This window comes from Trichogramma pretiosum, unplaced genomic scaffold (assembly GCF_000599845.2).
Source record: "Trichogramma pretiosum strain Unisexual culture from Peru unplaced genomic scaffold, Tpre_2.0 scaffold44, whole genome shotgun sequence".
Lineage (NCBI taxonomy): Eukaryota > Metazoa > Arthropoda > Insecta > Hymenoptera > Trichogrammatidae > Trichogramma > Trichogramma pretiosum.
In genome coordinates this window covers 432,796-460,758 of record NW_019641632.1, presented here as the reverse complement: position 1 = coordinate 460,758, position 27,963 = coordinate 432,796, and the positions used below count along the sequence as shown (strand labels likewise).

Genomic DNA, 27,963 nt, shown 5'->3' with positions numbered 1-27,963 from the left:
TAAAATAAAAATTTTTTTTTAAAAATATTAAAAAAATGATGAATATCTGAACTATGTTTTTTTTCTTTTGCCTATAATGAGGACCACTTTGATCCCACTTTGATCCTGATTAATTATTGTTGCACAAGATTACAATATTGAGGTAGGATTAATAATAGAGGTGTTCATGCGGCTAGGAGGTTGACCTGGGCTTTTATGTTGATAGAAATGACCACACATTACAAAGCTCAGAATATCTTGAGTTCAATTTGTAACCGTACTGCTCAAAAAGTTTCATCAATAATTGCTTGCAAAAAATAAAATCAATGACATGCATATCTAGACTGCATTTAGTAAATTAGTTGAGCATATTATATCCACTTAAATCGGTTAGTTGTCGAATGAAAGTGAATCTGTATCAATTGAATTTTCTTTCAATAAAAAATTGATAAATCTTTGAAAAGATTAATTTTTCTCTACCATTAACAAAGACCAATTGGACCTTTAGTTCATGTCCGCTGCTGCTGCAGTGGACATACTAAAATCATATTGTACAATGTACAACAACACAATAGCATCTATGTACACAAGTTTATCTGTACCGCAGAATAAATGCGCGATCACAAATCAATCCATCTGCTTGTGTGATATTTGGATGCATTTATGCGCGTAAAAAAATACGACACACGTTGAGAAATAAAATTTACCTCATAATATGAGGAGCGCGTGTCACATTTCACCTACCAATCTGGGACAGTAGGTGCAGGCAAAACTCACAAGAGTCACAACTCACAAGTTGGCAGTCACTAGTGGCAAAAAGTTTAGTTTCCGGTGGCTGACACTAGCGCACAGTTGCAGCCAATTTCCAATATCCATAGCGCATATAGTGACTCTGTCTTCACTCTACACTCGACGTCCTCGCCCCAACCTCGACTGCCCTTGCGAATACTTCATGCGAATACTGCGAATTTTCCGTTTACTCATACATTTTCATTACAATGCGTGTATTTGTTAAGTTTCTTGTGGATACTTATGGTGATCTCACGGTTAGTATGCAATATCCTAACCTGTGACTGCGAAAGCCGGCCAAGATTAATTTTCAATGCTGATTAGTTCAATTTCATGCACAATTACTGACATGATTTTTGGTAATATGCGTTAAAAGGGTGATTGAGAAGTGTTTTAATCAAAATAAAATAAAAATTAATGGGGGAATGAGTTGTAAATTTTACATTGTATTAAATTATCTTTCGAATACTTATTTTAGAAATCTCAAACAATCATTGTTGTTTTCTTATTATATTTTAGTTCAATTCCATATACAATATTTCTACAGATAGTAAGACAACATCGGAAATTAACAGTTGATCAATACTATTATTTTTATTATTATTATATTATTGTCATTATTATTACTCGTTTACTGTTTATGTAACTAATGGAACATGTATGGTTTATTCAAATTCAAGTTTTTAATACATTCAACTTTGTGTTTAGATTCCAATGGACATTGATTCAACAGACAAAGTGCAAAGGATCATGGAGAAAATTAAAGAGGAAGAAGGTATTCCAATTTATCATCAAAGAATTATATTTCGTGGAAAACGACTGTAAGTATTTTATTCTTGTGTTGAAAAAATGTATACATGTATATTGGATGTAGGGTAATTGATGAATTTGTTTGATTTAGATTCTGTGAAGATACATTACAATACTACAATATTCAAGAAGGAGATATGATGTTTTTGGTCCTTCTACTAGGACCCCCTCCTGGTAAGAAGTGCATTGTAGGTATGGCGCACAATTTTGCCAAAGATCTTGCAAAACTTGACGCAGAAAATTTTGAAGAAACCCAAATGAAGGAGATTGCAAAAAGAGCACAATCATTTGCACGAGATATTGAAGCATTCTATAGGTTCAAATAAATTTGTTCAAAGATGAGGTTTTAAATTTTTGCTCAAATTGATGCAAAATAAAATGCATTGTAGTTAAGCATTTTTTTTTTTAAATTAATAAAAAAATCTATGAAAAGCGAAAATATAATTTGTCTTTCACCCATAATGTGGACCATTTCGATTCCTGATTTATGTCGACTGCTTCTGCAGGGGATAGACTAAAAGAATTATATCTGTGCGATGTACAACGCTGCATAATATGGCAAAAAAAGATAACCTTTACGGACAAGCATTTATATGTATCACAAAATAGATTTGCGACCAACAAACGAGTTACGTTCGTATGCGTAATACATCGATGCAAGTACTTCAAGGAAGTAGACATTTCTTTGATCTTATGTGCAAAATAAATAAAATACGTATGCTAGATTGAGATACGCGTCGCGCGAACTGCAACATAATTTTCATATTCTAGACATATTTCACTTGGCACAGTTCATTGCATGTGCATTAGTCCCCGTTAAATCGAAAAAAATTACCGATAACCAGTGGCGATTTATATGCCCAGTACAGTACTTCGTCTTGTTCTTTTACTCGTTTTTTGGGTAAAAGCGCGAACACGACTATAGGATATCATATTATATTCGTCAAAGTTTCGTCAATTATATTTCCACGACTCGAGATCGTTAACAACAGCGAGCGCATTCAATGCCCACCTATATACATCCTCCAACGGGCGCAGTGATTATCTTGCGCGATATTGAATTCTATCCGAAATAACGTGCTCCGCATCGTGCATTATAATTATATATTATATATACGCGCGCGAGGACATTTTCTCTCTGCGGATGCGCGTTTGTAATATAACAATATCTATATATCGGTACGGACGGGGCTGCAGTGCACATTGCGGAGTATAGTTTCGTTCGGAACAATGGGAAGTTTGCCGTGTAAATTATCATAATATATTTGTGTATAATAATATATAGCGCGCGATACGCAATGCGCCGTTCGTATCATCGAATAAATTAGCCGTTATATACGCGACGCCGAAATATCTGTAATTCGCGCTGTTTACAAAGCCACATAATATTTTCACCTGTCCCGGCTAAAGGATGCACGCACGAAGACGTATTGGAAAGTTTCAATCAAATTTACCAAGTAGGTAATCCGTAGTAAATCAACAAAATTTACAAGCCAATATACAGATTCTCCTAGTTGTAAATGTGGAATAAAAAATATAAATTAAATATATTCACGAGTTTGTGCGTTTTTTTTTATAACGGAATTACATCTTATGTATAGTCGCGTTTTCTATTCGCGAAAACATTTAATTGAATTTCTCAAAAAACTCTTACTTTTTCGTGTGGCTCGTAAGAGTAGATTATATACGACGAACGAGCTACTTTAATCTGTCAAGAGCTTGCATGAATAAGCGCGTGTGCGCGCAGAGTCGACACACACGTACATACAGACACATACAGACTAAAGTGTATGTATAGCTACATCTCTATGCGTGGCTATTACAATATAGGTACAGACTCGTTCTTCGCGTTATATACATGTAAGAAAAGGCGAAATTCCGTTGTCGTCTGGAGGACGAAAATTGGAATCTTGAGATTAGAAACGAACGTGCCAGAGCCCCCGATCGGGCGACGCGCGCTTATATTCTGACCTCCTCGCCGTCGTCGCTGCTACTGCCGCTGCTGCCTGCTGCTGCTGTTGAGTGCGAGGCGCGGAATGAAAGAAATCGGCGAAAGAGGGATTGTCCTGGAGAGCACGAGCTGTGCTATCGTCGTTAGATATATATCTGTATATGACTGTGGGTGTTAAGGTCCTTTTATATACGAGCGTTTGCAAATTTCTCCAAAGAAGAGCAGGAGAGAAACGAAGTATCGATATGATTGAGTGCTCTTTCATCGGTAAACGAGTAAGGAAAATACTTAGTTCTCCGAATCATCCAATTCTTTCATGTGAGGCTTGAATACTTGAACCAGGCACTCTGGGTTTCAATTTGTAAATGAAAATAACGCACGGTTCTTTGTACAAAGCTATCATTTCTAAAAAATAAAATTTTTATATGATATTTCTTAATGCTTGTTGTTGAAGAAGATTATAGTCCTGCAGCTGCTGATATAATACGCCACAAATCTTTGTTCTTCAAATTTTCAATTTCACAGCGCTCAGTTGGCGGTCGAGATTCCAAATATTCCAGTGCCCATGGCCGGATGAATAGTCTCAACAGTATCACATTGATTTTCTCACAAATCACATTGAGACATAAATAACCCAAAAAGTCGCGTGTCATTATGAAATTTCTATGCGAGAATTGTTTCGCTGCCTATTCAGGTCATGACCGGATCAAATCGTAGAGCGACAGCTTTATCATGAGCATTTTCTTTGTTTTCACGAAAATTTGGTCGTTCTTCTTCGACATACCAATTAACATTTTCGCGCAAAGTTGTTCTGTCGCATTGTTCTGTACACTTGAACAAACCTGCTTATAATTCAAGTTTTTTTAATTTTTTGTCACAAAAATCACTCGTCGTTTAACTCGGCAAGAATGAGAAAGCAACTGGCGTGTACGCACACGTGTTCGTGAAAGACAAAGCTGAGCCGCTAAGACGTTGTACCCCGATTACTTTCTCCTAACTTGGATTTGGTGCTTTGGCGCGAAGCGATGCAGCGACGGTCACTGCGCAATAAGCGTTGCAACTCCGAATTGACCGTAGCATTTCTTAGCCTTTAGGTAAGGGGAAGCCCCTATTTGTACTAAATTTTTATTAATTTTGTACATAAGATCCAAACTGGATAAAAATATCAAGATATGATAGTTTTGTTAAATCTGTTCGATTCAATCGACTATAATTTTTATTAATTTCTTTAATATTTTCGCTTCATTGTTGCTCGCGCGCGCGACTACGTACAAGTACGACAGTACAAGCTTGCGAATGCACATAGACGCGAGACATAAATATGAAGTCTCTCGTGTTCGCTCTCGAATCGAGACCTTTTCAACGCGCTCAACTTCTTTGTCTACTATTGCTCCGCACTGTCGAGTCTACGCGTACGCGTGAGCTGTCTTTCACTCGTACTTGTTTTTTGCGTTGTTGCCTATTTGTTCTTCTTTCCTTTTTTTTTTTTTGTACGCCCGTATAAATTCGAAACCAAGCCGAGAAGCACACACATGCGAGTCGAGAGAGAAAGAAAGAAAGAGAGGAAAAAAAGAGAGTTAACGAGAAGCGTATCAGGTGTATCTTTACGGGAAAATTCATTAAGCCCGAAGCAAGAAACAAGCGAGGGAGAAAAATAAAAGCTTGAGTTTAGGTTTTTTTCCACCCCGCCTAGTTTTTGTGTCTTTCTCCTTTGCATTAGCCTAAATTCTTTTTACTCGTCTTCGCCAACTCGGTTGTCTTGTTTTCTTCTGTTTACGCTTTCAAAAGAGGGTTGAGAACGCTTATCGCAATGCCGCTCGGCAAAGCACTTATTCGTCAATTCTTCACAAAAATGAAGACAATTTCATACTAAAATCCATTTGAATCTGTATTTGTTCCGTAATTAGTATTTAGTTTTAAAAAATTCAAATAATAATTAAAGTAAAAAAATTATTCTCAAGTATTTAAATTTTTATAGTAATTAAAATTATTAACAAAACATGTTCATTCAATTATTACGCAATTAAATAAAAACAATCATTGATAATATTGCTTTGAAACAATGAGCTTGTACGCAATTATTTTTAAACGCAAGAAAATTCTGCGCGCAGCTATGATTCGTATTTAGCGCCGCTTCGTTCCCTCGTTCTCGCGAAACATCTGCGCACAGTCGGCGGCGCATTGCGGAACGCGCAGAGAAACACCGCAGCCCGAGCGAAATCGCGAGAGAGCCTAGCCGCCGGCGCGCAGTCATCGCCTTTTCGCAGTGTCGTCGTCCCTGTTCGTCGTTGCGAGAGTGTTTGGGTGCGAACTTTTTGTTGCTTACACATCGTTTTGCTGGACCGTTACTTCGGGCACACATCTTTATCAAAATGCTCATCAAAGTGAAGGTATGTCTAATCGCTCTTATGACCATTGCATTATCCCATGTCGCAAGTGACTAATGAAAATGAAAACTTTGTTTTGCAGACTCTGACTGGCAAGGAGGTGAGTTTCTGTGATTTTCTAACCTACACGCGCGGAAGCCGGTGACTGTGAACTGCCAACGATGATTCATTTTATGCAAAAATGTCATGATTTTTGCTACTGTGCGTAGCGCTATTGGTGATGCTTCGTGGCTAGGCTGCTTTTTCAAGTGCTTTGTCAAAATACAATGAATAGTAATTAGTGAATAAGTTGTAAATTCTCTTGTTTACAATTAACTCTTGGACTCTCAGCTATTTGTTTTGAAAATGTCACTGCTTCAAACCATGAGTCTTGCTCTATTGTAACACTGTTTCTAATCAATTTGAAATACTTCAACCAACAGTACGATAGAAAAGACTCATAGCTTCTTCATATTGTCATTATCTATCTGCTTATCATAATACTTTTAAAAAAATGATGAATTGTAGACTTACGTGTACGTAATGAACAAGTTATATAATTTGTGTTTAGATTGAGATCGACATTGAACCTACAGACAAAGTTGAGAGGATCAAAGAGAGAGTTGAGGAAAAAGAAGGAATTCCACCCCAGCAACAAAGACTTATATTTTCTGGCAAACAGATGTAAGTGTTTTATTTGTTATCTTTATAAATGTGAATGCATTTTATTTTATATTTGATTGATCTTTTGCTTAGGAACGATGAGAAGACGGCACAAGATTACAAGGTTCAAGGTGGATCAGTATTGCATTTAGTCCTTGCCTTGAGAGGCGGTCTATGAAACTCATTTTTTTTACTATAAAGCCAAAATGACCACGTTCAGTGGCAACAACAACTTTGTTTTTTAACTCTAGGCTTTTGTAAATATATTAAGATGCTTATGTCTAAGAATACAAAGTAATTTAAATAAAAGTCACTTGAATAATATGTTTTTTAAAATGATTCTCGATAGAATTATTTTCACCTTCACAGTTAACGCCATGCATGTTTCAATATTTTAATGTTACATACGAGTCGATTAAACTATATTTTATAATTTATGAATTATTTAACTTGAAACACATAAAAGCTATCCAAATTACAGAGTAATATTCAAAAAAATTTTAATTTTTAAATAATGCATGAAGAAACGAATTTTTTTAACAATAAATTTCTTAAATTAATATACTTCAGAATTTCATTTTCAATTCAATTTTCGCAGAACATGAAACTCTTCGTGTTTCACTTTTAATTTTTTTTTCCACGTATAGAAGGTTATTTTTTCCACGCTCAGAGCTTTGAAATGTACTTGCTAATGAACATCGTTGAAGTAACCGAGCTGTGCGAGTTTTTCAGCGAAGTCCAGTGAAGCGCGTTCTTTGACCGTGGAATTTTTATCGTGCGTGATTTCAAAAAGCTTTAAAAGACATTTTAATTTCTGCTTTCGAATTTCGTTTCTTTTTCAAAAATATACGCGTCATTTTTATATCATCGAAAGCGTCCACGACTCAACCATTAAACGGAATATCGAATTCTTTTGACAGGCACGCAGCACGTGGGTAGTTGTCGCTCACGACTTGGTTGGTGGTACGCTACACACACACACACACATACACAGCCGTGTCAATATGCGACCGCACTTAGGTATAGGGTAGGTACACGCCCGGACCAATCCGTCGTATTTACGATTTCAAAGGCAATATTCACTTCAAAGCCCAGCGCCATCCTTATTTCATATCCAATTCTCATTTGAAGAATAAATTTGCCGTACACGCGCGCGCACACGCGTAATCCTTTATGAAGCCTTCGCTAAGCCCTTTCGCGTGTGTATATGTATATAATACACAACGAGTGGCGGTGGCGGCGGTGCCGAGCGTGGGCGGTGCGTTACTAACGTCCATCATAATTTAATACGCATAGGCACGTCTATGTGTATCTGTATAGCATATACACACGCACGCACGACGAGAGCTCGAGTTCCCGAATATATCCGATTTGCAGAAACACTCGGGTCCTCCACTCCAGTGCTGTAATCACTGCTCCGTGCATCCTACCTACCTACCTAGCTACCTACGTGTGTGGGTGTAGGTGCACACATTGACGCATGCACAAAACATACATATACTCGGAGCGACCCTCGCCACCTGCTGTAGAGTCGTTAGAGCTGCCGCAGTTGCTATGTGAGAGAGAGAGAGAGAGAGAGAGAGAGAGAGAGAGAGAGACAGTACGGAGTTTAAAGTCAATCAAGTGCGGATGTCGCGCGAGTAGCCGCATGTATACAGGGTTTGAAAAGTAGGCTTATCAATTAACGACTTTGGGTACAACTCCGCCTATATAAGCCACGTGCACTCGTGCGTTTATATAAGCCCATGCCGCCGTATTATATCCAGAGGGAGGAGGTCACTTTGTATCTTACGTAATGAGCTTAAAAACGAGAATTGTTATATGTACCCCAAGCTCGAGATAGTTTCGAGCTTTTTCTCGACTGCGAGTGAATTATATTTATGTGTATAAGTCTCGATGTATACGTGGGGAAACGAATGTGGCAGGTATCAACGACGAAGAACGCGAAATCTCGGTGTGATAACGCGTTGCGAGGGCACAACAATGTACCTACGCTCTTTATTATTTTTCCACCCTGCATGACGCGCGCGCGAGCTTGCAGAACTAATTGAAAGCATCGATCACGATGTACTTTGACCTGTAGTATAGCGAGCGAGCGAGGGCGCAAAATATTATATTCCGATGAGCAGCATCAGTCGTGTGTGTATAATACTACGCCTTGAGTGTATGTTCAAACACCGACTGAACGTATGAAGGGCTATATATCATAATACGCTTGGCTTACGCACTTTTATTTTGCGCCCACGATACTGTACAACACACGGCCCAGCGTCGCAAGCGCGCGGACCAGGATGGATGGTGATCGATCGTTTCTATATAATGCTCTGTGTGCAGTGTGTATGTGTGCAGTATGTTTATGTGTGAGCCGAGAGGGACCTTTGGACGGTCCATTAGAGTAAACGGAAAGATGCGAGGGGTTGAGAGACATCGACGGCGGCGGCGGTGGTGGACGGGGGGAGGAGAAAGATCAGCAAAATGGAGAAAGAGAGAAAACAGAAATGTCTTGGCGAACGCGAAAAAAAAGGAAAAAGAGAGAGAGAAAAAAAAACAATGTTGTCAAGAGGGAACTGATAGATTACTTGATGAACGGCAGCTCGAGCGCATCTGGAAAAGCTTTTTCCCTTCGCTGCCGACCATATACAGTGAGCGAGCAAACGAACAGCGCAAACCTTGTTGTGCTGTTCGGTCTCTGTGTGCAGTGTGTGTGCGTGTGCGTGTGCGTGTGTAGTATACAGTCTGCAGCGCAGCTAGCAGCAGTCCACAATGATTTAATAGTGATTTATGAGAAACATCGAGAGAAGCCATGGCCGCGCGTAGTATACACGAGGAAAGTCTGGCGAGAGCGACTAGAGAGAGAGTGACCGGATCCTTAAAGAAACTCCGTGCTGCTGCTGCGAACTTTAATGCAGTAATGGCACAGACATGATTTTGTACTCCTTTTTTTAAATTTAAAACTCGACTGGAAAACCGAAAGTATATATTACGAGATCGGATATAAAACTGCAGGAAAAATTTCAAGTTGAAGAGCGGATTATTTATGTTCAAAGCTCGATCAAAAATTCGTCTATAATGCAGCAGCATCACGAGAAAAGCTCCGGATGCTCCAAAAGTGAGATTTTGGTATAATTGGATCTATATACATCTCGTAATATAAACTCGAGTCATAAAATGATACACGTTCGGCTGCTTTTTAATGCCCTAAATTGGAGCTACAGGTACTCTTTTTGCTGCCGCGAGCCAAGAATCGAAATGTACTTTCGCAGGGCCATTTATACATAGAGGACCTTAGCACGGATGTTTTACTTGGCTTGGACACTGCAAATAATCCATCGGTTATATGTGTAACCCACACTGCCTGCGGTGCTATATAATGTGTGTGGAGCTTGCAAGGAGAAAACTTATTCTCTCCGGGAAATCTGAAAAATTAGCAATTTTTTCCGCTCCGAAATCGGCGAATCCCTCTTTTTTTCTCCTTTTTTTTATTTCCTCGATCTTTCTCTCTCTCTTTCTCTCTCTCTGGCCTGCCGACTTCTTTTATGCTCTTTGTAGCCCAGTGTTATCCACGTATAAAATACCCTTGCTCGCGACTACTCTCGTTCTACCTTTTTGAAGAGAGAAAGATAGAGAGAGCAAGAGAGAGCTAGGAAGCAGCCTCACTGCAGAATTATAGAACCATCCTCATAGAGCAACTTCATGAATATTTAAAATGGATATTAAAGGCACAAAATCGAGCGAGGAGGCGTACGTCCTTCATATCGAATTTCGAGAAGCGTCGAGGTACGCTCGTAGATAGTAGTAGCCGTAGTAGTAGGCACCTCCCGTGAGAGGGAGAGAGATCGCACCCAAGCGTCATTAAAAAGTGTATGCGCGCGTGTATGTATGCGTCTATCGCGAAAAAGACTCTTTTTTGCTTTCGCAGCTGGTCTCTCTCTCTCGTTTTTGCGATCCTTTTGTCGTTCCTTTTTCGGAGGGGCACATACACTGCAGTGTGTCGAGGCTCGCGCGCATGCAATACGCGAGCGAGCTTTTTTTTATTGTATTTTCTCTGTGTCCCCGCTTTTTTCATAAAAAAATCTGAATAATGTACATATTTAGGCAGCTTTTGACTCAAGAATTTAACTATCATCAAAGTATCAAGTGTTTTACGGCAGGTGACTTTGTCAACGGGTTGACGAAATGATGAAATACGAATCTTAAACGTGCCAAAAAAGTCTCGTACGTGAACGAGCGATCGCCGACAACAACAACAACAACAACAACAACAAAAACCTACGGTCGATTCCGATCAGTTTATGAGAACAACCGGACGTTTTCACGGTAGTTTGGCCGAGCTCTGTGTGCAACTCATCGCGCGATCTGCGGCCGCGGCGAAATTTTACTGCTTCCACATAAACACTGCAGCGAGTATTCGGGGCGAGCACACGCGTGCGCGAAAGCTAAACGTTATAAATGATACTTTGATCGCGAGCTGCCGGATATATCTGGTAGACAAATTGAAGCTCGAGCAGTGGTCGATGTATACGATCTCGTTTTTCGGTATACGCGCGGCGCAGGCGATTTGCGTGTATCAATTCGAGTCCCCGACCGCAGATCACTTCAACATTTCGTATACTGTGTACGGATTTTCGGATAGTAATATAGCATTTGAAATTCGTAAAAAAAAGAAGGAGAAGCTCTGCGAGACACGAATGCGGGACTCTCACCATGAATGCATATTGAAAATCCATCAAAATGTATATAGGTGTAAATGTACAATATTCTTGAAAACGTCTTCGCGTTGCTCTTTTTGCCACGTCGATGCTGCCGCGCTGCTGCTGCCTGTACGATGATATCTATATATAATCTATACATCTCGACACCACTTCGAGCCGTGCTCACTCTCTCCTCGACTCTAGTCGCTCGATATAATATTCGACTGCATTGGGCGCAAAAATACACACATTCAGCAATAAAAAGGCATTACACGCCTTTTCGATCGATCTTCAACCGCGCAGCAGCAGCAGCAGCAGCATGAGCAGACTTGCTCTCTCTCACTCTCCTTCTGTACATATATCGCATTGCCATATACGTGTAACCGTACAACGCTCTTGCATGCGCTCATGTTGGCCCATTGCCCGTCGATATTTCCTATCGGCAAGTATATAAATGCTTCGATCTCCTCTCTTTTTTTATTCCCTTCATTTTCTTCTTCTTCTTATTTCCTTAAACGTGTGGTGTCAGTGGGCGGTGAATTAGAGTCTGAAGTGCACTGGCACAAACGATCGATCGAATTTTTGCACGTATCCTGTATTATAATATTTAAAATTTGAGACGATTTTGCTGCGAGAAAAATTTTAATTGTGCTAGATACCTTTCAGCGTGAAAATTGTACCCGAACTCGATCACCTTATCAAGAATTTAAAAACTTTATTTGAAAAAAGAGAAGAATGCATTTTGTGAAATAATCGACGAGCTGCCATAGGTATTTTACTACGACTAATGTACCAATCACTACTTGATCTTCATTTCTATGAGATTGAAATATTTAAAAAAACTTCTCAAAATATATTATTTAATAACTGCAAAATTAGTCGAAAAACTTTTAAAGCCGAAGCGAGTTTAAATACACATATTAACTGGACACAAGAGTTTCAGACTGTATGAATGTGAGATTTGTCACAAATCATTTGGAGAAAAAGATAAACTCAAGAGGCACGGTATATAATTGGATCAAACCCTTTGAATGTGATATTTGTCATAGATCATTTGGAGAAAAAAGTCAACTCAAAATACACATTAATGGAGTACATGATTGCTCGAAACCCTTCGAGTGTGAAACTTGTCACAAATCATTTGGATACAAAAGTGTTCTTAAATCTCACATTTTTGTAGTTCATGATCGTAGAAAACCTTTCGAATGCGAAACTTGTCACAAATCATTCGGATTCAAGTATAATCTTAATAAACACACCGGTGCAGTACATGATCATATCAAACCTTTTGAATGTAAAATTCTTAACAAATCATTTAGACAAAAAGAAAGCCTCTAAACTCATATAAATTTAGTTCATGGTAGCATTAAACTCTTTAATTGCGACATTTGTCAAAAACCATTTGGATGTAAAGGTACTCTCAAACATCACATAAATGCAGTACATTATCGTAGTAAACTCTTCGAATGAGAAATTTGTTACAAATCATTTGTATATAAAAGTGTTATCAAATCTCACATCGATTCTGTACATGATTGTGGCAAACCACCGAATGTGAGATTTGTCCCAAGACATTGAATGCGAAGAAAAATTTTACACTTACACGAGTGCGCTATGTAATTTTGGAAATTTTTCACATCAATATCCTTCATTATTTCGAAGAACAATAAAATATTTCATTACTATTCATATTGTTGTGTCTGTAAAATCCCGCTTTCGCTCCTTTCGTACATAAACTAACATATTATCGATGTTTCGTTTTCAATTCATTCTTTAAAGTATTGCTCTTGAACTGATTTTTCAACATTTCAATTAATTTTTAATCCTTTCCACAAATACCTACTTCCTATTTGCAGTAGCGGATAAGACTTTCACTTGCCGCTCAGGTAATTCGAAAAGAACTATGAGATTTTTTTTACAAATTTTAAAGTAATTTAGAAAACATTTTTTGGTTTAACCCATTAACGCGCAAAAGTGCAATTTTGTGCATGAATTTTCCGTTGTAAAAAAATTATAGATAAAGTTAAAATATTTTCTTGAAAATCCATACCCAGGGGTTTTTGAGTATGCTCTTTCAGTATCCGGTGTTATTTTTGCGATAAATAAAAATTATCATCGTTTATTTTGCCATTAAAAACAAAAAACGTGATTTTTTGACTCAAAATTTTTTTTCAAAGTCGATTTTCTACCTTGCCTTGCCTTCGGAGGGTTCCCATAACACCAGAAATCGTGCACTTTTTCTCTGAACCTTTGAAAAATGCGCTGCCGCGATTTTTATCTAGCCCCTATATTTCTAAAATGGCTAATTTATACCGAGCAGCGATATGAAAATTGCCTTATTTTTTATTTGTAAATTATTGACTTTATAAAAGAAAGTCATACAATGAAAAGTGTTCAAATTTGTTCAAAGAATACATGTGAATTTTTTTTTAGAATTTTTTAATAATTTTTTTCAGAATTTTTCAGATTTTTTTGGAACATTTTGGATTTTTTCGACAGGCCGGGAAATGGTCGTATTTTGCAAAATTTTCAAAGTGGTCTGAAAAATTCTGAAAAAAATCACACGTATTCTCTAAACGATTTCAAATAAGTTTTTACACTCCAAATTGTACTTTTGAGTTCAAATTTAGCGCATGTAAAATAGGTTATGAGTAAAAAATGAGTGAATTTTTATACCACTACCGGTATAAATTCACCATTTTAGAAATATAGGGGCAAGATAAAAATCGCGGCAGCGCATTTTTCAAAGGTTCAGAGAAAAAGTGCACGATTTCTGGTGTTATGGGAACCCTCCGAAGGCAAGGCAAGGTAGAAAATCGACTTTGAAAAAAAATTTTGAGTCAAAAAATCACGTTTTTTGTTTTTAATGGCAAAATAAATGACGATAATGTTTTTTTATCGCAAAAATAACACCGGATACTGAAAGAGCATACCCAAAAACCCCTGGGTATGGATTTTCAAGAAAATATTTTAACTTTATCTATAATTTTTTTACAACGGAAAATTCATGCACAAAATTGCACTTTTGCGCGTTAATGGGTTAAATTAAATTATGAATTGGTTTCCATGTCGGGTTTTTTCAGATAGAACATATTGTTATTACTGATCAAGTCTCTCGTATCCGAAATAATCAATCTGTCAGCAAATTTATCATTCCACTAACGCGTATTCGAGGAATTTTGAGTCGCGTATAATTTCGTGAGGTTTATTAAAAATCCAGTAGCTAACTGAATGTTTGCCCCTTTCACAGTTCCAAAAAAAATGCGAAAAAACACTCTGGGCTGATCGTTGCATGAATAAATGCAGAAACTAAGTGGCCGCATAAAATGAAAAGAGAGCAGTAATTATAGTAGTATGCCAAATCTAAAGACACCACAACGTCAATGTATAAAAGAGTAATGATAATTTCACTCACGAGGCTCGGGTAATACACAATCATTTCAATACAATTTTTATTAAAATTTTTGAAAATTATATGAATGAATATTTATTCATATTTACAATTGTCAATCGCCATTTCTTCTCGAAATTGTGGCATGCCTAATCTTTACGATCTGCATGGACTGCCATTTGGTGCCGAATCATAATCCATTTTTGTCCAAATTTCTTTTCACACCTGTCACATTCTTAATCTTTGCGACCCCCGGGGACTGTCCTTTTGTGCTTAAACAAATCCAATTTACCTGCACATTTTCTTTTGCACTTGTCGCATGCATGATCTTTGCAAAATTCATGGATTATTTTTTGGTGGCTGATCAAATTGGACTGGAAATTTCTTCTCGCATTTATCGCATGCGTAATCTTTGTTACCTTCGTGTACTGTCCTTTGGTGCTTCAGCAAGTCTGCTTTTTGTCCGAATTTCTTTTCACACTTGTCACATATGAAATCTTTGCGGACTTTGTGTATTGTCCTTTCGTGTACAAGCAAAGTACTTTTTTGCCCAAATCTCTTTTCGCAACTGCCAGATGAGTAATCTTTGTGACCCTCATGAACCGTCTTTTGATGTATGAGCAAAGTCAATTTTTGTCAAAATCTGTTACCGCACTTTCCGGATGCGTATTCTTTACAACCTTCGTGTACTATCTTTTGATGGCTAAGCAAATTCCGTTTTCTTTCAAATGCCTTCTCGCACTTGCTACATGCGAAATCTTTTCGATATTTTTGGATTTTTTTTTTCTGTAAAAGTAAATGATTTTAAAATCCAAATTTCTTCTCACATTCGCCACGTGCGTAATCTTTGTGACTTTCGTGGACTGTCTTTTGGTGGATTGACAAACGCGATTTGTGTACAAATTTCTTCTCACATTTGTCACATTCAAAGTCTTTGCGATCTTCGTGTACAATCTTTAAGTGGGTTAGCATATTTGATTTTTGTCCAAATCTTTGCTCGCACTTGTCACACGCAAAATCTTTCAGACCATCATGAATTATCCTTTGATGATTCAGCAAATGCGATTTGTATCCAAATGTCTTCTCGCACTTGTCGCAAGCGTAATCTTTATGACCTTCATGGACTGTCTTTTGGTGGGAGAGCAAACCCAATTTATGTTTAAATTTCTTCTCGCATTTGTTGCATTCGAAATCTTTTCGACCTTCGTGTATTGTCTTGAGGTGAGTGAGCAAATTTGATTGTTGTCCAAATTTTTTCTTGCATTTACCACACGTAAACTCTTTGCGACTCTCATGAACAGTTTTTACGTGTAAGAGCAAATAACGATTAGCTCCAAATTTCTTTCCACAATATTCACATAAGTAATCTTTGAAGACATTCAAGGCTAAATCTCTCTGACGTTTGTGTATGGTCTGGAGGTGTAAGAGCAAATGCGATTTTTTTCTAAAATTCTCCTCACACATATTGCATGCAAAATCTTTGCTACCCTCATGGACTGTCTTCACGTGCATGAGCAAACTCTGTTTATTTCCAAATCTCTTCGCACACTTTTCACATAAGTAATTTTTGAAAACTTCGTGGTATATTTTGTTGTGCTTGAGTAAAGTTGATTTATTTTCAAATTTCATGTCACACTTGTTGCAAGGGAAATCTTCGCGATTCTTGTGTTTTAATTTTTGATGCGTAAATAAACTCGATTTTTTCATAAATTTCTTCTCGCACTCGTCACATGCAAAATCATTGCGACATTTGTGCTCTAATATTTGATGTCTACTCAAATGACTTCGAAACTCAAATTTCTTTTCGCACTTGTCACATGCATAATTTTTTTCTTCACTATGAATCGTATCTCGGTGTGTTATCATACTCGATTCTAGTGTAAATGCCTCCTTAAAAATATCACAAATATATTTTTTGTCGTCTGAAACAACAATGTCGTGTTCACTTGAATTATTTTCAGAGACAACTTCCTCAGATTTCTTCTTACTTTTATCCATTTTTGGTGTTTAAATAAAACGATGGATCTTTCTGTTTAGTATCACAGAAATCAAATGGGTAAAATTTATCGTTTGGTATTATATCTTGTTTCGTCGAGAAAGACAAAATTCAAACCAATTTGTTTTTACTATAAACATAATCAGTGTTAGATATCAACATCGTTTATGATCATATTGTTTACAATGGAGTTATAGATTTATCTGTTTATACATTATCCTTTCAATATTTGAAACAATTTAAACTTTTAACTTGATGACGATGCCTTTGAAGAATTCTTCGATATTCTAAAACTACGTAATCCTCAAAAAAATTTCCTTCAAACAACATCGAGTTCACCCAAAAAACATAAAGTAAATAGATACTTTTACACATGTATAATGAAAAATTTTGAAACACATTCCAAAATGTGCCGCCCCATGCCATGGAATGATTGGGGTGCTCCATAATCCGCCACTGCCTATTTGTATGCCAGTAGAAAGTTTACTTTAAATTAAGCCTTAACTTTGGACGCAGACCTCTTCAACTGATTTCCGTATTTGCGCATGATTGTACAAATGCATATAGATAAGAAAAGCCTACAAAATGTGGCAAAAACAGTTTACCCGATGAAAATTATATTTTATATCAAATGATAAAAATATTTTATTTTGCAATCAACTTTCGACTCCGATCAAATATGTACTGTCATTACATTTATTCAAGTAAGTACAAGTAAGTACATGTAATCACGAATCACAATATGCTCATTTCGATGACACAAACAGACTCTCTATGCATTATCTAAATGTTTTAACTAGCACTTGCATACATTCATAAGTGTTACATTTATTCGTACGTATATATTTTTTATCGTGCTTTTTCACCCTTTTCTATATTTTAATGACAATTCACGAGCATCTCACTTACAAGCCTGGCCGCTCAGGTAAAGCCAAAGCACAATCTCCAACGTGCACAATTTCTTGGTAGGAATTTATTTTACGCGTGTGTACGCGGGGACTTTCTTCTTTGCCGTCAACGACTCAACCTACCTACCTACCTACTTCTTCCGTTTTAACGAGACAAGAGGAGGGGAAAAGAGATTCTTTGTTGCGTATTAAAATACACAAGTCGGACTCGTAAAGATATTAAAATGCCTTCTTTCCCTTTAGCCTTAGCTTTCCGCACGCAACGCATGACACGTACAGCCCGTGAAGGGGCTGCCGGATGGGTGGAGTAGCAGCAGTAGTAGTAGTAGGAAACGAGAAAGAGAGAGAGAGAGAGACAAGTCACTGATTACACGCCTCAAATGTCGGAATGTTTGGTAGAGGGCCGCGTGAGCCGTATGCGCGCAATTTGGCCAAGAGCATAAGACGGAGCGAGTATATATACGTACACTTAAAAAAGCTCCGCGCCAACGAAGACGACGACGGCGACGACGACAACGCACTCTCTACGTCGGTGCGGAGCTGTTTTACTTTGCCGCAACCCGCGGACTTTATGACGTTTGTCGCCTAAAGCTTGCTTTATATATACATTATCATTGTTACGAGTGTTGGAGCGTGGCAGCGGCAGTGGCTATATATTCAACGCAAAAGTATATACGGTAGCGCTAGGCCATGTTGTCATTATACGTATAACAGCTCGGGCAAAGAGTGGAATATTATAATCATGTTCTCTCAGCGATGAGCAAAAGTATATATAGTTTATATGCGCACGGGGGGGCTTTTGGACGAAGAAGAAGCCCAGGAGGAAGAATGAGATTCGCATGAATAAATGATAATCTGCTTTTCATGAAAATTGAAAACTTTAATGAAGCATAATGTACTATAAATACGTCCTGCGCCAGTGTGCCATTCGGCGCGCGCGAGCGAGCGAAAGTTTTTGCTCGCGCGCGCGAGCACGAGCGAATTATTGCAGCGCGGTGTACTTGACAGTATAAGAGAGAGAAAGAGAGAGAGAGAGCAAGCAAGAGAGCCCGAGTGGTTATACGAGCGCATATTATCACTCTGTTTTCGCTTCGATGAACTTTAAAACCTTTCAGCGTATTTTCGCCGATTTCCCGAATGAAATGACGTCGCCTTCGTGCGGCAGTGTGCCGCTCAGTTCTCTCTCTCTCTCTCCTCTCTCACGTCATTGTCGTTAGTCCACCTCTCGTTTTTTTTCCACGACTTTTCGGCCTCCCTACTTTTTTTCTCTCGTCCTCTTATGCTATACAAGCACAGGGTAGTTTTTATGTCACGTATAAATTGCTCCTCTTATATACCAGTGAAACTATATGTACGCGACGATGTGGCTTTGAGTGATTTTTAAAATAAAAATTCATACGTCGGTCGTTATATGTATTTGGGTCATGTGATTTACTCTCTCTCTCCCTCTCTCCTCGCCGAGAGTCAGGCTAAAAAAATAAATAAATATTCAGAACTCGTTAAAGTTCTCGCGTGCTTGATAATACAAATAATAATGATAACAATAGCAATAATGGTAATGGCAAATAATAATGAGAGCTCAAAAGTACGTGTATGGTAGAGAGCGTATGAAAATACTAAAATCGAGCTGGAACGAAAAAAAAGAAAGAGAAAGAACTAAGGATGAAAAAAAAGCATTAGAAAAGGTAGAAAGAGCGCGAAAACGGAAGGGAAAAGCCCGCGCGAAAGCGAAGAAAGTTTTAATTGGTCTTGAGAACGAGCAGCTTGTCGCATTTAAAACAATCTCTCTCTCGCTCTCTCTCTCTCTCCCTTTCGCTCGTGCGCGCAAGTGCTCCCGGCTACTGCACTGCACGTATATACGCACCCACCCGCACTGTACGTATATACGTTTATATACGTTATGCACCGGGTAGACTTAAAAATTGTAATAGTACAAATTACGTTGAACATATATGCGATAATTATGACTACTGCCTTAATCGCGATACGGAGAGCGCGATGTATACTTTGTGTATTTCTTAATTAAAACTTGGCTGTGTGCGTGTATGTGTATGAGTGTGTGCGGGTGCGGGTGCGCAGAGCACACCCGAGGATTGTATGGCAAAGGTAAGCACCACCGGGCGGAAAATGTAAGTAGTCGAGTTTCTGCGCGCAAAAGCCGATGTTTACACGGGGATAAAGTTAATTATTCGAACAAAAATATCAGTCGAATGCGATGATGACGCTAGTTATTATATGCGAGCTTGCGAGACGCTAAAGGGAGTATAATATATTTGTAGGAAAGCTTATTAAATGGAGATAAACGGCTGTGTGGGCGCGGCGCGATCCGAAACTTGTCGGAGCATGGCTCGATTTAACCATTGTGCCTGATGTTGAAAATTAACCCACTTACATTATAGCGTTCTCAAATGTGTAAATAAGAGGAGACTCGCGTCGAGGAAAAGTTTCCGTATATAAACAAAATGTTAACTCGCGAATACATACGAGTGTGTCCAAGTCCGTGGAAAATTAAAACTTTGACTGCGGCGTATACACACAGCTCGCGTATACAAACGTGCGAGGGTACGAAGCTATAGCTGCAGAAAAAAAATCGTATATATAAATATACCTATATGTAGAGAGAGAGAGAGAGCCTCGCGCGCGTTAACGAGAGTGCGCGCGCGAAAAGAGAGAGAGAGAGAGAGATCGTACACGACCGTGCAATAACAACCGGCAACTGTGCCAGCAGGCCATTTGACGCTAATCGTCAGAAAAAACATTACTGCAGTGTGTGGCTGAGGTAGTAGTATAGTTATATAGCTGTGTATGGATGCTACTGTATACCAGTCCGGGTGTGCAGCGATGCTGAAAAGCAATGCACGAAATAACCGTGCCGAGGACTAACTATATACGACGGTGGCCTAGGCGGGGACGACGAGGGAGGTGAGAAAGTGAGAACAACGAAAAAAAGGGGGGCAACGGTAACAAAGTCAATGGGTATAAAAACGAACGATTTAGAGACATGCATATACGGGCAAGGGCATTGGTGAAAATCTTTTGCGTTAGCGGGCTTATTTTGCAACAACCGATGTATAATTCTTCCGTGAAATAGCTGTCTGTAACACGGCAAGTTTTTTAATTTTTTCGAAAACAAAAGCTCTCGCGTATTGAAAATAAAAAAAGTTTAGCTTTCGTTGTATATTTTTTTCCCCCCACAGTAACAACGTCAGAACAGTTTCCATCTCGTTGCAAAATTTCGTGCATACCGCGAGAAAAAAATCTCGTCATATTTGTGTGCAGCAGCAGCAGCAGCAGGATACATCCTACGCAAGGTGGAAAACACGTTACACGCGCGATACATGCGCGCGTATTCCATCTTGCCAAAACAACGTATATATTGTGCAGGGCAGCAGCAGCATATACACACGCACACAGGAAGCAAGATTCGAGAGTTGCACTAGCATATTTATACGCTTCTGGACCCAACAACAGCAGCAGCAGCAGGAGAAGATTAGAATAACCGAAGCGCGAGCGAGCTAGTTTCGTGTATACGTTGCTGCACCGCTGCTGCTGCTGCTGCTCCTGTTTCTGGCTTCAAACATACACATTCGCGTGCATATATGTATAGTATATAACAGGTCGCGCGCGACACGATACGAGTAACATGTTCTCTCTCTGCGCTGCGCGCGCGGGGCCATCGTGACATGAAGCATGATACATTGGAGCTGCAGCAACGTATATACAGCCTCGTCATATCTAAATTTATATATATACACATACATACATGCATACATATGGGCGGCCCACCTACACACGCACATGCACGTGCATTGCCGGTGTACACGAGCTCCGGCCATACCAAGAGGATCTGCTTTTCATTTATCGGTGCGAGCGCGTATTATTTGACGCAGTCGACGGCTGACGCTCTCTCGTTGCCATGCTGCCCGCGGAGCTCAAAATTTACACTGACGATATATAATACATACGTTTATATATATATATATATGTGCGTGTGTATAGATAAAACCGGCGATATTTTCACAAACAAAGCCCACTGCACGTATCCGCGTGTGCGGTATGCATTTTCGACGGGGTAAATGTCCAGCCGCGTATTCGGTGCGGTGGCACACACGAGCCCGCGCCGCATAAAAATCAGATATTGTCGATCGGGCGCGCCCGCGCATAAAGCTCGAATTGCAATATCGTTTCTCTCGCTTTCGGGATTTGATGCGATTGCTACGCCCGAGAAACCTGATTATTGTTTTGTGAAACAAACAATGATTTTAGGGGCTGCGCGAAATATAAACCTTAAAACCCGAATCGAGGAGTGGGAACCTGCGTTTGGATTTTTTTTCGAAATAAATGACGAAACAGAGAAAATTAATTCTGGTATATAATAGGAGATACATTTGGAAAATTCAATCATAATTAATATCAGCATTCGCCGCTAGGTAGCAAGTATTTTTATCTATAAATCTGCAAGTGGTAAAGTAAAAAAATCGTATAAGTTAACTCGTTAATTGAAAACTTAAAATTATTACATAAAATTATTGCCATTGGATGATGTTATTTCTCTTACCAAACGCGCTTTCGGAAGTTTCACAGCAAAAGTAGAAATAACCATTCGTTAGTAGTCTTGCAAACCCTAACCGCACACACGCACACAACAAAACGTTTTGCAAGAGAAAAAGAAAAAACTCGAGAGTGAAAGAAAAAAAAATACACCTGACGAGGGATAGACGGAGGGAGAACAGTATACAAAGCATTATTCCAACTTCTGCAACTCGGCGTCGTAGAAAAACACTTGGGTAAGTGTATACATGTATGTATAAAAAAAAACGTCTGCCACGGCGCTCGTGCGCGTATATCTGTACGTAGAGTAAGGTAACGTATCCTCTTCTTATTTCCTCGACTCTTCTTTTATAGAAAGAGAGACAGAATTAGACGTCAAACGCCGAGGTAAGGGAGTTTTCTGCGGTGAAAGATGGTTTCGCTCAAGTGAGCTCGCAACGACGACGACGACGACGACGACGACGACGACGACGACTTGTTAAATGCGAAGGTCATTAAGACTGTGTTTGGGCACAAAAAAATCCCGCGCTCCAAGGCAAATAACTCCGGTTGCAAAGGTAGTAGTAGTCGTAGTAGTCGTGTGCTAGCTATTCTCTGTGTGTGCGCGCAATGCAAGCAAGAGAGAATGAGAGAAAGAAAGGGAGAGAGAGAGGGAGAGACATGAAAATCCAAGCGAAATTAGCTGCAAACTTTTTTGACGTCTACATTGTTTTAACTACTGTGCGCCGTATGCTTTATCGATGAAATTATGTCGTTAATGAGAATGTAATGCGCGAAAAAGTATGAAATTTCCCGTGCGGCACACTCACAGACACACTTACACGTAGCACAGAAAGACGAGAGCTGAGAGAAAAATTCGTTTGAATAAAAGACAGGATAAAGCAGCCTGCAGGGAATATCATTATCATCCAAATAATATTTTCTTCTTTTCTACTTTAACGTGGTCGCGTCTTTCTTCATTCTCTCTCTCTCTCTCTCGGCAGCGGCGTAGCGATCTCCAGCCGAGCGAGCTCATGACTACTCATCTCTCATCTTCCGAGTTCCCTACGGTCTTGCTCGCTGGAATTGATGATAAGAATGAAGCACGCATGCACACAGCCACCGTCTCTCTCTCTCTCTCTCTCTTCTCGCACCTTTTTTCCTTTTTTTTTCATCTTCAATTTTTCGTTTTTTTGTTCAAACTTAATCTTGAGAGATTTTTCTTCGACAAGCTCCTTTACTTGCTCGCCGCCACCGTAACGAATATAAGCATTATGCCGACGGTTTGTGATTTTGACGCTTTGATAAAAAGAAGAGAAAAAAAAGATCTCGCGCTACTTCCGAGTCTCATTGTGTCCGATCGAACTTTGGCGCTGGCAAACTTTTTCTCCTCCATTCGACGCGTCGCGCGTGCTCGATTTATTTATTTTACCGACCATTTTTTGCGTGTATCGTGAGTGAGTGTGTGTGTACGTATGAGGTATATATTGCGCGAGCATCGCTCCATCATGTGCACTTGGTCACACCCCAAGGGTTCGGTAAACTTTTCTCCGAACCGCCATTTTTCTCGCGCGCACGTCTATGTGTAACCGGTTAACGTTCGAAAATGTCCACAGACGGTATGGCTCAGCCGCGCCGTAGATGAGCCTGAAATCGGCCACTTGTTTGTCTCTTTCTCGCGTCGCGCCAACGTTCTTTATACTGTATATATCTATGTACGCGTAATGGCGCACCTGACCATTTTTGCCCGAAGAGAAATAGTCGCGATATTTCAGCCGAATGGCCGATGTATCGACGAGCAAACGAGATATTTCATTAAATAACGTCGTGCGCCGTGAGTCCTTCTATAAACGTATACGGGGGGCAATGTATTTCTTTTGTCGCGCGTTATATACAGTTGCAGAGCACTGCACACACAGCTCACGAGCTGCTGCTTTTTTTTATAATACACGTTCCGGGCCATTTATGGAGTTTCTCGCGCGCGCGGCGCTCATATGAGAGGGGGAGGGAGGGCTTTGCTAGACGATCCTCCGCAATGACGCATTGGTCGATTATTTAGCCCCTTATATAAGGCTGCGGCACAAACTGTCGGTTAATTTGAAATTCGGTGATTTCTTTTCTCAAATGCGCGCCGATTGTCGAAGTGTATTACATTGATCGAATTTTTGGCAGACGCTGCGCAGCACGTAAAACGAGTTCAATCATATAAATAACCTGTTACCTCATGCGAACGGTAAAAAATAAAAAAAAAAAAAAAACGAGATCGACTACATTCCCAACTAGCTCCACAGCTATAGATACAATGAAAAAAAAGAAAAAAAGAAGTGGAGGCGAATGAGAGAAAAAACAGTCGCTGCATGATATCATCATTGTCGAATCAGTTTCCAGTCGAGTGCGACGTATATATATAAAAAATAGGGTTGAGCCCGAGCTAGATGTACGTATACGACATAACAAAGGGAAAAAAGACGAAGAAGAAGAAAGAAGTCGATGATGTAGCTGTATGTGTGTGGATCTGTGTGTGTGCGCACAGATAGGTGTATGCGTGCATCGGTAGTGCTGTGTGTAACCGCACGCCGAGGAAATTGTGTCATCCGGGGCGGCTGCCGTTAGATACGGCAAAATTGTCTCTATTGCTTTGAGCGAACGATCGCTCGACACTGTACTGCTGCTGCTGCTGTCCTCTTTGGCTACTTTTTGCGTCTCGATGACTATATACCGACGTATTGTATTATACACGACTGGGCGATTTTCGAGGAAGTGACCGGCGAGAGGAGGGAATCCGGATTCATCCGAGAGTAGTAGTACTGCTGCTGCTACTGCTGCTGCTCTCCAAGCCGCCTTTTTCTGTTCTCTCTCTCTCTCTCTTCTCTTTGTTCGAGGCGTGGAGAGAAGAATGTATTCACAGTGCGAGTGCGTGGCAAAGAGTCGACACAACTGGTTTGCAAGCTAGGTACGATTGGAATGGCTAATTAAAGATTAAAACTTGCACACATCAAAAAAGGAAAATAATTTGATAAAAAGTTCGATGATTATGCGCACGATCGTGAATCGTAGCAGAGAAAGAGAGAAACGAAAAGCAATACTTCAGAAGTCGAGTGGTGTTTTCGTACACGTGAAATGTTTGTGTGGTCCAAAAACATGTCTGAGCAAACGGGAGAGCGAGCGAGCGAGCGAGCAAAGAAGAGAAGTTTGGTATAAACTTACATGCATAAGAAATCGAGCTGTGCTATCGAACTCCTATGTATACCCCAATTCGGGCTCTCTCTCTCTCTCTTGCACTCTCGACTAACTCTTGTCTGACCTCCAACTGATTTTCCATTCCCCCACATTTTCGTATATATACGTATGTACATTTCATATGCATAAAGTACACACACGAAAAGCTCTCGCGCACTAGCTACTGCTATTCATATTTATCCGATCTATTTACGAAATAGCTATTGGGAAATATATCTATAAAATAGCAAAGGCAATTTCAATACCCTCTCTCCCTCTCCCTCGGCTACTTCTATTATTTTCCTCTCTTTTGCTTTCCGCGCAGTGGGTGGAAGTGAATGGAGTCCAGAGATTGCTCCCTCCGTCCATTAAACAGACTGTATATAAATCGCTATATTTTATCACTTATTTTTAATAAGTTACTTATTCAAGATGCGGCGCGCATTGAAGAGGACGAAGTAGTTACTAGTGCTGCGTTTCTCCGCTGTGTGCCATACCTGCGACAGAAAAAAAGCGAAAATTATTTTTTTTTTCTCTCCCTTTTCATTAATAACTCGAGCGCAAGCTCGCAGTGGGCGCGCATAAAGTATATATTAATAAAAAATAAAGTAGCGCGCATAAAGTTATTTTTGTTGCTCGCTGTCAATTAGAAGTGCATGAAACAAGAAGGGCCCGAGCGCTAGCGCTCGACCCACGAGTCGTAAAGCTTAACATTTTATAGCTGAATAAAAGTACCCTCGCTGTGCGCAGCAGCGTCAAAAGTTTTTAATCTCACGGCCAAGCTGTAAAAGATCCAATTTTCCGCTTAAAACAACGCAAAGCGCGGCGCGCTGGGCTTCATACGTAGGAGCCCGCGCACACACACTCTTGAAATGACCCTACGGCGTGTGTGCTCATACGCGCGATCATACACACACACAGACGGATATGCCACGGACGAGCTCTGCTGCTGCGTGGCTTGTCAAGAGCTTTGTATGCGATTTCGTTGGCTGTAAGGAGAAAAAAGAGGTGGTGGGCATATATAAAGGGGGTTGGGAAAATTTTGAAAAGTGCTGAAAACAGAGAGAAGCCCCCAGAGCGCGGCGAAAAATTATACAGTCAAGACTTGAATTTTCCATTTGAGTTGGTTTTTTTTCTACCTCGTACGTGTGTGAGTGTAACAGAGAGCTGCTATACATATAGCTGGAGTGCTCGCGTCGTGTAACAGCGGCGGCGGCGTCGGCGGGACTCGAAAAATATTTCAAGCCGAATAATGTAACATCGAGGTAATTCGTTCTTTCATTCGGAATGTAGCACGTCAGCAACAAAAGCTCGAAAATCAGTCGGTAAAAATGATAATACCCGAAGCGCAGAGCCGAGGAAGAGATTCGAGATTAAGCGAATCCGAGCGATGCACGGCTGCAGTATATATACACACATATATAAAAGTAAAAGCGTGTGAAAGTATATGTAGGTGTGTGTGTCGCATGCAGATCCCGAAGCTTTGCGGTTTACTTCGGGTCTTGTGCACCCATAGAATCGGTGCGCCAAGCTCTGCGTACACTCATCGGATAAATAAGGTAAAAGGTGCGAGAGATTTGCACCGTTGTGCGCGCGCGCTCGAATCCGAAGCTATAGCTGTGCTACGTATATCCGCAGCGAGTAGTAGTGGTACTCTTAGGTGGCGGCGACCTCGCTGGTAAATTCGCATCGATCGCAGCCAGCGAGCACGACGAATAAAAGAGATCGGTCGAACGAGAACGACGCGATCCTGCCTTACACTCAACTCCTTCTTTTTGTAACCAGGACGATATATATCCTTCTACCGATTGTATAGCCCCTGATTCGAGCGATGTATATAAATTAAGTGTCCGACTACAGCTTGGCTATACTACTTATTCGTATTAGAGTGCGCGCTCGATCGATCGAACGGACTAAACAACAGGCGCGCGCGCGTTACCGAAATTGCGCAATGTTCCGATGGCGCAAATCGAGGCCATTTCGTTCTAGTCGTAGCCCGAAGGGATGCAGGGGGTCAGGAGGGAGACTAAGAGTAAAACTTCTGAGCTGACAAACAGCGATAACAATATTAAGCAATGGCAATGAAATTTTCCCCGGTTAAAGGTGTATATAGTATAGGCCAACGTACGCAGTCGACTTCATGTCCGCGCAGCTATACGTGCGCGTGTGCGGGAGAGAAAAAAAACACACGCTTTCTAATCTCATCAAGGTGGATCACGGGAAAAAGGTATTATACGGCGAAGTTCCAGAGTGTGCGGCGTATAATACGACGGCCATCGCATCATCCTTAAATTTCAGGATGCAGGAGGCACGAAGGTCGCGCGCGACGTCGACGCGGGCTGCTATCGCTCGCGATCAGTTATATTACGTCGCGTCGGACAGACGGTATACTACTACCTATATACCTCGTACACGTGTGTGCGCGCTACAAAAGGTCGCCCCCAGGGCTGAAACGACGAGTCGGATCGTTACCTTTTACAGCTGCTGTTTTCGCACTGTTATCTCATCTCGTACACAGGCAGAATGAAAAAAAAAGAGGAAGAGAGAAAGGAGGAAAGCAGAGGGTACGTAAAACGATGGTTCTCCTTTTTTGCTCAGTCGAGTTGCAGGATGTCGTCGTAGTCGTTGCAGTCGATGGCTACGCATATAATATGCGCCTGTACGTGTGTG

General features: G+C 40.1%; 3 protein-coding genes across 3 annotated transcripts in view; 2 read left to right on the top strand and 1 right to left on the bottom strand.

Annotated features, from left to right (window-relative positions):
- The window catches only part of LOC106652588, a 221,109-nt gene that overhangs the window by 101,035 nt on the left and 92,111 nt on the right, over positions 1-27,963 (bottom strand). The gene's annotated exons all lie outside the window — the stretch shown is intronic.
- On the top strand, positions 833-1,904 carry LOC106652113 (NEDD8-like protein RUB3). Its single transcript, XM_014370898.2, has 3 exons — positions 833-1,025; positions 1,477-1,589; positions 1,670-1,904. Exons 1-3 carry the CDS (start codon positions 978-980, stop codon positions 1,902-1,904), a joined length of 396 nt encoding a protein of 131 aa, XP_014226384.1. The 5' UTR covers positions 833-977.
- On the top strand, positions 5,762-6,897 carry LOC106652600 (NEDD8). Its single transcript, XM_014371655.2, has 4 exons — positions 5,762-5,919; positions 5,999-6,016; positions 6,467-6,579; positions 6,652-6,897. Exons 1-4 carry the CDS (start codon positions 5,902-5,904, stop codon positions 6,734-6,736), a joined length of 234 nt encoding a protein of 77 aa, XP_014227141.1. The 5' UTR covers positions 5,762-5,901; the 3' UTR covers positions 6,737-6,897.

Coding starts and splice junctions, on each gene's coding strand:
- LOC106652113 (XM_014370898.2), top strand. CDS start 978: ATGCGTGTATTTGTTAAGTTTCTTGTGGATACTTATGGTGATCTCACG. Junction 1,026..1,476: donor ATACTTATGGTGATCTCACG/GTTAGTATGCAA, acceptor CTTTGTGTTTAG/ATTCCAATGGACATTGATTC. Junction 1,590..1,669: donor ATATTTCGTGGAAAACGACT/GTAAGTATTTTA, acceptor TGTTTGATTTAG/ATTCTGTGAAGATACATTAC.
- LOC106652600 (XM_014371655.2), top strand. Junction 6,580..6,651: donor ATATTTTCTGGCAAACAGAT/GTAAGTGTTTTA, acceptor TCTTTTGCTTAG/GAACGATGAGAAGACGGCAC.